This window comes from Quercus suber, unplaced genomic scaffold (genome assembly GCF_002906115.3).
Source record: "Quercus suber isolate HL8 unplaced genomic scaffold, Cork oak 2.0 scaffold_634, whole genome shotgun sequence".
NCBI lineage: Eukaryota > Viridiplantae > Streptophyta > Magnoliopsida > Fagales > Fagaceae > Quercus > Quercus suber.
Genome location: NW_027070076.1, coordinates 206,246 through 216,211, shown reverse-complemented (window position 1 = coordinate 216,211; position 9,966 = coordinate 206,246). Strand labels below are relative to the sequence as shown.

The following is a 9,966-nucleotide window of genomic DNA, read 5'->3' as shown; positions in this document are numbered from 1 at the left end:
AAAAAAATTTTCAAAAAATATTACAAATCTCATAGTTCAATCGATACTTTCTACTGTTTCGAATAAAAATGTTCACTTTGAATTTGAATCATCTCAACCCCAACCCCAAAATAGTTCAATCGATACTTTTTACTGTTTTCAATAAAAATGTTTCCAATAAAAATGTTTAATTGATACTTTTTTTACTGTTTCCAACGATCGAATATTAAAAAAAGAGAAAAAAGAAAAAGAAAAATAGAGGCCAGGTTGTTTTTGGTACATAATAAAGGTCCAAGAAAACCCTTTTTTTTTTTTTTGAATTTTTGAATTTTCCCAAAATGTACAACAAACAAAATCTGAATTAAATAAATAATAAAAAACTAAACTTAATTACATATTTTACTAACTTTTTTTAATTTAGCTCTCCCACCTCTTCTTGACCACCATCACCACCGCCGACACCGCCATTATCGCCGCCGTTATTTTCCTCTAACCACCGCTCCATCGGCACACATTCCATCTTATGCCTCAGCTTCCAATCCAAAGCTTGACACCCACGCGAGCAATAATTCACCGCTCCACAAACAGAGCACCGCCGAAACTCATGCGGCCTAGTCTCGGGTCTCCCACACCCGACATGCGAGCACATCCGCAGACCCGACCCGTCGCAGCCCGACCCGAACCACTCCTTTAAAAAAGTATTCACCGGGTGCGTTTCCGGCTCCACCACGTCGCACCCGAAGTCGCTCAACAACCCGCAACCCGACCCGTTTAAACTCGGGTCGGGAGAAGCCGACCGGGCTCGTAGGACAGACGCGAGCTCGCGCGTGTTGGCCTGGACGAGCAGTCGACGGCCCTCGGCGACGTTCTGGCGGACTCCGTAACCGTCTTGGAGGCAATGCCCAAGCTCACGCAGCGCGTCAACGTGGCCGAGAAAAGCGGCGCGTGCGCATAAAGCCACGCCGGCTTTCAAGTTCTTATCGTTTTTGGAACCTCCGCTGCCGTTGAACTGTATAACCGCTAGCGAGTACAGAGCCGGCGCGTGCGTCTTAATCGCCGCCTTCGCCATTAGTGACGCTCCACTCCCTCGATTTTGAAGACAATAAAAACGGATCTGAAATCCAAAGAAAAAAAGAGAGGATAAATTAGACTTTGTACACTCTAAACTACACTTTAAACCATCGCGACCCCTCACTTCCAAAAATATCCACTTCTGTTTTTCGGTTAACTCAAGCGGAATTTAGTATTAAAAGACCAATTTGTCCCCTCTATTTTGGTAAATTGAATCTATATGCTTAACACCAACGCAACCCTCAAAATTGAAGAAATAGGGAGAGGCTTGTTACTGACCATGCCGAGTGTATACGAAGCTTCGATGTTTCCAGAATTGACACATAGTTTGAGAAAGCGGTGGGCAGAATCAGACCAGTTTTTGGCTCTGATTGCAAGAGCTTTAGGACTCGCTTTCGATAAAACCAGTGAATGAACACCCAAGCGGTTCAGTCTTTTACACCTGTTTCAAAATCCGAAACGTTACTTGAATCCAAAAAAAAAAAAACTGAATCTGATTCAAAAATTTAAACCTAAATCAAAAAGAGAAGAGGTCTTACGTGATGAGAATGCTGATGAGATCGGCGGGCGAAGAAGCGGAGGAGCTGACTTTACAGAGGATGAAAACGACGAGGTCGTCCGGCAATCCATCGAAGAGATCGGATTCTTCGGCGTTTGTGCGCGGCGGCGGCGGCGGCGTCGTTTTTTGCTTTTTCCTCATATGTTTTGGTTTGGTTTGTGTGTGTGTGTTTTGTTTTAACTTCTGCTATACAGTTTTGCAAATGGAATCAGTAAATGCAGATGAGAAAAGGGGAGAAGGTGGTATTTATACGCGAGAGGGATTAGCATTTTGATGTGATGGAATGGGCCCAGCCCACGAATTAATTATTATTATTATTTTAATATAATAATAAATATAAATAGTAAAAGCTTAATGTAATGAGTGCACGAAGGCACGAAGGTTGATGAAAATGAGTGGGCTAGAGTGAATGTGAATGGAGATTTCCCATAAATAAAATTTTGAAATTTCAAGACGTTACAAGTTCAAGCCAATTTGGGTTTTTGGTTTCCTCTATTGTAGTGTGTTGTTTGTATACTACGGCAAACAGACTGGTCAAATACTCTAGAGAAGACCCAAAGGGCCCGCACCACACACATAGTAGATCCACCAATTTTTAAGTAAAAAAAATCATCTTAAACAAATTCTTTCTTAGGGTCTGTTTGAGACCTGTTTATTTTATTAAAATTAAAATTTTTTTATTAAAAATATTGTAAATAAAAGTAAATATTAGTTGAAATAGTACAGTGAAACTTATGAATATTACTAAAAAGTGTAATAAATATTATGAATAGTACCAAAAACAAACTGAATAATAAAATAACTTGGCAAAAAATAAGTTAGCCAAACAGATGCTTAATTTGTATTTTTACTTGTTGAAAAAATATGTCATGCATTAGATATATAAAATCTCGTACATGTGTGGGCCGACATAAAAATTATAACCCTACATGACAGACAAATGTTTACCTTAAAAAAAAATCCTTTAATCCACTATGTATCTGTGGGTGGTCGGGATTTTCACCTCTTTGAGGCTTGACACCCTATACCTCACCTAGGCATGCATGGAACGTTCTAGGCATGCATGCAACGTCCTAAGCCGTCCTCGGATGGCCTTGCATTCACCTCGGCATGCTTTTGCATTCACTTCGGCATGCTTGGCATTCACCTCGGACGGTGGCCTAGGAGTCCCACATCGAAGGAAAACCCCCCCCCACTTGCTACCTTATAAGCTATGAAGCGAAGAGAGTAGTGTACCATTAGTTTAGTTATTCGAATAACTATAAACTAATGGTACACTACTCCCTTCGCTTCATAGCTTATAAGGTAGCAAGTGGGGGGGTTTTCCTTCGATGTGGGACTCCTAGGCCACCGTCCGAGGTGAATGCAAAAGCATGCCGAGGTGAATGCAAGGCCATCCGAGGACAGCCTAGGACGTTGCATGCATGCCTAGAACGTTCCATGCATGCCTAGGTGAGGTATAGGGTGTCAAGCCTCAAAGAGGTGAAAATCCCGACCACCCACAGTATCGATTGGCTTCATACATGTTTGAGTCAGTGGTGGCTCCAGGAATTTTTTTAAGAGTGGTTCTTAAGAAACTTAAATTATACAAAATCTAATAAAAAAAGAATTTCATATATTGTCAAAAAAAAAAAAAAAAAAAACACACACACACACGCAAATACATAAAATCTTACAATTTCCTTCTACAAATCTTTTTATTTTGAAATCGTTACATGATAGTCTCATTATCAATGTTGCAAGTTACATATCTTCAAAAGTTTAGTTAAATAAAAATTTTCTTGGACTTTTATTTTTATTTGTAAAGACCTGATATATTGTTAAGGAGACCAAAGGTTAAGAATAAAATTTGGCTACAAACTTTGTTGTAGTTACTCTCACTAAATAAATTAACATTGTCACATATTTTAAAAATCTAATTAATGAATTGCATGTTCTTTATATTCTTAAAACACATTAAAATTTCATGCTAATCGGATGTTATTTGTCATTCGATCCATAAAATTATTTTTTATGTAAAATATTAGATTACAAAAACTTGAAATTTAAATATTTGATTAACGACATATCTATAATCTTTTATCTTCTTCAAATGTTGCAAGTATGAAAGATTTAAGAAGAAAATGTAATTAAATGGTAGATTTGTTAAAATTCTCGTTCAATGAAAAAAATATTAAATAGAGTTGTAACCTTAAGCTACAACTATGCTTGTTGACAAATTTTTTCCAGAATTTAATTATATTTTGCCTAAAAAAAATTTAGGATAGTCACAAAGTTTTTTAAAGAAAAAAATTATAATTTTTTTAAAATTTATAAATAATAATTGTATTTTTTTCCCAAGTCAAGGTGGTCCTATGACCACCCTGAATTCTATGTAGAGCTGCCCCTAGTTTGAGTTATCTTACTCTAACATATTGTGTGGCAATTGAAAATATCATTTACATGTATTTTAAGTTATATAACTTTTTTTAATGTGTTACGTGACTTGTTTTAAAAAAATACATATAAATAGTCTTATAATTTGTCATGTAATACATTGAAAATGATAACTACAAACATGTTTGAAACTAAACTTTGTCATTTAATGAGTTATGTGATTTAAGTAAAAATAGAGTTTAGTTTTAAATCAATTTGGAGCTATCTCTTCTAACTTACCACGTAATGATTTATAAGACTATCAATATGTATTATCTAAACAAGTCGTAAGATTTATTTAAAAGGTCATATGACTCAAACTACAAATTGATGACTTCTTTAATCGGTTCAAACATGTATATTTAAAATACATGTGAATGGTCATTTAATTATCATGTATTTAGCAGGAAAGGATTCCTCTAAATTATTTGGAAGGATTTTATACATGATTCTTTAAATATTAAGGTTTTTTTTTTTTTTTTTTTTTTTTGTGTGTGTGGAAAAATACAGTTGAAAATTGACGAGCATGATGATTTTGTGTTTATAATAATCTATGATTTTGTACGTTATATAATTTATATGATAAAAGTTCCGTGAGTTATGGTTTTGGTATAGATTCTAAAATGCCATCTCCAATCAAATTAATTTATTCAAATCAAATGATTCCAAGTGAGTACTTTGTATTCTATCATGAAATCAGCATTTTGAAAATTGATTTGATTGTACAAATTAATCTATTCAAATCAAATGATTCCAAGTGATTACTTTGTATTCTATCATGAAATCGGCTTTACGAAAATTTATTTGAGCGTATATGAGTTGGTTTGGGCAAGACTTTGTAGTATGAGCCAATTTATGTTATAATAATTAATTTTTAATTGTTTTGAATAAGCTTGCTTTTATGTTAAAACTCAAATCTGCCATAATAATATCACTTGATTCATAAAAAAAGGACCTTCTTAAGAATCTTTTAGAGGGTTAACGTGTTAATCCAAACTCAGAAACTATTGGTTTGAGTTTGCCGTTCAATCTAGGGCAAATTTATTATGGAAGTACATTCACTATGGCTAGCTTTCCTCTCCAACTTGCCCATCTCCATCTTTCCCAAAAGGCCAAAATCCACTTTACCTCCATGTTATGATAGGAAATACTAGATAATTACACGTTTTCCTTGCAAAAGATAATGTTTAACATCCAAATTCGAATATTTGACTATTCCTTGGATTGTAGTCTCTAAATCATCTACTTTGCGAGAATTCATTTTCATTTTATTTTACAAATAATAATAATAACAACATCATCCCTTTGAGTAGAGATATAATATTGTAACAGAGGACTTGAGGTTGCCTATATATTTCCTAGTAACTATGGTATAATTATAATCACTATATATAATTGAACTTAATAGTGGCAGCTACTCTATCTAATAGTCTAAAAACACTCCAGCTGAGAAATTAAGACAACAGAAGTCCTAAGTGTCATCATATTGTATTTGTTTTACTTGGAGTTGGAGCACCATATAGGGTTAAAAAACTTAAAATTTAAAAATCCATGATAAACGTGTTGTTTGACTGAAATAGTCTTGGTGCCGTCTCCAAGAGTGACGGAAAAGCCAAATCTCCCAAATTGTAAGTCTGATAGTACTTATATTTCAAGTTTTAAGATTGTGTTATATCTTCAATAAGCATCCATCGATCTAATGTTACTTGTTAGTGCTGTTATAGTCCACCAATGGTTTGTTTGAATAATTGTATAATTAATATTTATTTTATAAATTGAATATATGCATCTTCACTCCCAAAATATACGAGTCCCATAATTACATGAATTATACATAACGTCAAAAAGATGGTACATATAAATAATATAATATTCAATATATAATATACGTTTTTCTTCTAATCAAGTACTTATGTCTTTTAGGGTCAAGGTGGTTTATGTGGTTAAATTCCAAGGTAAAATATAGCTAATACTTTTAAGATTTGGACTAATATTAATCAAGTTCAAAATTCTTAAAACTGACTAATTTAGTCCCTAAACCCATCTTGACCTCTAAACCATTACTCGTTTTTTCTCTTTTTCAAAATGATTAGAGTCCTAATTGGTCTATTTTTAAAAAACTTAGATTTAACTGATATTAACCCAGACCAGAAAGCCGGGGTGTTATCTGTATTTTACCCAAAATTTTATTTCTAGTCAACAATCACGCGTCCCACGTGATTCCCACATGCACTTGATTGCACGGAAGGCCACAGTACAATTTTCTAAATGCATTGTAACTTTGGAGTTTAGCTAACAATGATGGATATGGCATGGCTTCCTACTTCCTCATCTCTTATAAAACAAACCTACATACTAGATCTTTACGCATAGTCTGCAAGTTGACAGAGCTAGCTTAAAACTTTTTGTAAATCAAGTTAACCTAGATATTTATGTGGTGGGGACATATTTAAAATAATGCAAACTCATGCTTTGAATTGGATATGCAAGAGAAATGTGAGGTTGGATAAGGTTGGAAGATGTGGAGTTGGTGGAACTCAAATCTTTAGTTTTTTTTTCCCTTTTCACCAAAAAGAAATGAATCCCCTTTGGTTTGGTAGGAAAACAGCCACAAGTAATCAATGGCGTGAAGCATTTACAGTAGTGAGTAATTAAACTTTGAGTACTATCCGTCGGTAACGCTTTTATAACAAATTTTAAGTAGTAAATATTTATAAATTATAATTGGGGGTTGTTATTGACATTATTTTTTAGTCAATAGTAATAATTTGCCATTTAAGATTTGTTATGAAAATATTATAAAAGCGTTATAAATCTAGTATTTCTCTAAAATTTTAGCACCGTTTGTCAAGGAAAAGTTAATGAGTCAAGAAAGATTATCTATGTTTAAAACAGATCTATTTCGTTGTTCAAATTAAAATTATGAATCAAACATTCCACACACAGTAAGATTCAAGAAACAAGATTTTAATCACGAGATGGTCTTTCTCCATCTAATTCCTAATTTATTAGGCCTTTTACACTTATAAATTAGGAGTGCCAAAGACATGTATCAAAGAATAGTTCGGGGTTTCATTTGACATGTTAACCATAATTAGCCAACAAATCATTTGTAACATGCTTGGATTTTTATTTTATTTTTTATTTTTATAATTAAACTTTGAGTACTACCATGTCCATAATGTTTTTATAACAAATTTTAAGTGGAAAATTTTTACAGGTTATAATCTGAGTCTACTACTGACATCATTTTTTCAATCACCAGTAGTATTTCTCTTAAATTTAAACTCTGTTTGTCAAGGAAGAGTTAACGAGTCAAGAAAGATTATCTATATTTAAAACAGATTTATTTCATTGTTTGGATTAAAATTATGAGGATTAAAATTATGAATCTAACATTCTACACAAAGTTATATTTAATAAATAAAATCTTAATTGTGAAATGGTCTTTCTTCATCTAATTCCTAATTTATTAGGCCTTTTACACTTAAAAATTAGGAGTTCCAAAGACATGTGTCAAAGAATAGTTCAAGGTTTCATTTGACATGTTAATCATAATTAGCCAACAAATCATTTGTAACATGCTTGGATTTTTATTTTATTTTTATTTTTATAACTCATAATTACAACAATGGAGGATGAAGATTTGAACTTAGATACTTCTAACAAAGAAGATAAACATGTGAGTCACAAGACTCTTCTTGAGTATGCTATTNTGGAAGGATCGATGTAGCCATGTAGGGTATAATTATCTGAAGAGGCAATTAAAAAGATTGTTTGGTAGTATGATTTCAAGAATATGCTCACAAAGGCTACTAGAGACAATTGCTTGTTTTCGATTGACAGAGATTTCTTTTTACAGAGACCAGCATATACCAGAGAGTATGAATATTATATGGGCATGGTTTTGTTGCACCGACACAAATTTCTCCACAAAATAAGGTCGATGCTAGAGTCCTAGAAGTTCCTAGTGTGTGAATTGCATTAATTTCCTTCTGACATTATATTGTACCTTATTAATATACTGCATTTCCACTAGGAATTAGTACATGATGATAGATATATAATGCCAAGGTTCTGTTTAAATTTCCTAGTAAGAACTAAGAAGTCAGCTATATCCTTTGAACCTGCTTCAAGAGACACCATACTATTCTTTGATTCATGAATCATGACCCACGAGCTTTAATGCTTTATGCCTTTTAAATTTCACCTTCTCTGCTACAAGTAATCCACAAAATAAAATGTTTTTACCTCAGCTTGAAAGTCTTAAAATCAGTGATAAACTTCACTATCAAATAAAAAAGCTATATATACTCATACACACATTCATTTAATATCAGTGAATATAGTCATATAGGAGTATGGAACCCACTTGACTTGGAACATTGTGAATTTATGACAATTTGACAATCCATTTTCTGCAATGAAATAAATCATAAAATTTTTGGTTTTGGTGAGGCAGTAAGCACCGAAATTGGAATGGCCCTGATGTATCATAAGATCGGTTGAATCATGAGAAACATATTTTTTTTAAGACAATAAGAATTAATTAGGGATTGGTCGGTACCTAATTAACTAACTTGTACCTCAACAGAAAAATATGAATGATTGTCACTTTTTTCTGTTCAATTTCTTAGTCAGACTAAGCAAATCAATAATGCAAAAGGGGTCACAAACTTGATGAACTTGGTACTTAGGGAAGCATGCATGAAAATGACTTTTATTTGTAGTGATTGATAAACCCTACACTACATAGATGCTTATGTGTTTTTAACTTTACTGATGATGGTAATTAAATTACCCGACATCGTTATCCTAACCCCAATAACAAAGGTCTAGAAAAAGAAGAAATCAATAGGACGGCAACAAACAATACTGAAATAAAGTACAGAAAGAAACAAGACGTGGGACAAGATATACGTGTAATATGGATAAAACTCAAGTTTCAAATTAATAAGATCCTATTTCAACATTAAAAAAAAAAAAAAATCCTATTTCAAAATTAAATATGAAAAGAAGTCAACAATAGTAAAAACTTAGTAATAAAAACCATACCGGAAATTGATCCGGCTGAAGAATTAGTTCACTAGTTCATTTGTTCAACCAGTAGTTCATTGGTTGAATTGTATGTTTATTAATTAATCAAATAATATATTTATAATTATAAAAATAAACTAAAATAAAATAAAAATATTCCATTTAGGTAAATTAATAAATTATAATAATAGAAATTACATCATATGACATAAAGTTAGAGAGTATAAAAAAAAAACACATCATTCACATAAATCATCCAATAAGCAAGTTATGTAGTCCAAAAGTCTTGAAACAACATATCTCATAAAAATTTAAAATAAATTTTTAGCTTAATCATTAAACCCTAGAGCATAACAAAATTATTTAAATCTTCAAATACAACTTATGATTAAAATCAATCTGGTGTTGTTGTTGTGATATTGGCCTCTTGTGTTCTATGTAGATCAATCGATATTTTTTTGGTTGTATTCACAGGTGAAAAGGATTAACCTGTGCAATCCATCAATTTCCCCAATTTGATAATGAGTTATTGCATATTCATAATTTTACACCAAACCATTCCAGATAATACTTTAATTCACAATTTTCACGATTTAACAAATGGTTTGGTATGGTTTTTATAACTATGAGTAAAAGTACATTCTTAACTATTGTAATTAAGACTCAAATAAAACCCCAACATTTCGGAATGAAAAAAATATATATATCATTTACATAAATTGATTCATTTCATGTTTTAATTAGATTAAATATTACAAATTTAAATAGCAGCAAAGCTAGCAAATTTTCAATATTCAAATTTTAGGAGGCCAAATTCATATTTTTATACACATATATATGATATTGAAAATAAGTTCAAAATTAGGGGGCCATACACTCTTCAACATGGCCCCTCCATCAAATTT

The 9,966-nt window shown here is 32.4% G+C and overlaps 1 protein-coding gene across 1 annotated transcript; it reads right to left on the bottom strand.

Annotated features, from left to right (window-relative positions):
* Positions 1-267: 267 nt before the first annotated feature.
* LOC112006390 (F-box protein At1g67340) lies at positions 268-1,844 on the bottom strand. The gene is made up of 3 exons (XM_024038668.2): positions 1,590-1,844; positions 1,330-1,492; positions 268-1,093 (listed from the first exon to the last, which is right to left on the bottom strand). The coding sequence occupies exons 1-3, from the start codon at positions 1,748-1,750 to the stop codon at positions 392-394; spliced, it is 1,026 nt and encodes a 341-aa protein (XP_023894436.1). The 5' UTR covers positions 1,751-1,844; the 3' UTR covers positions 268-391.
* Between the last annotated feature and the right edge of the window lie 8,122 nt (positions 1,845-9,966).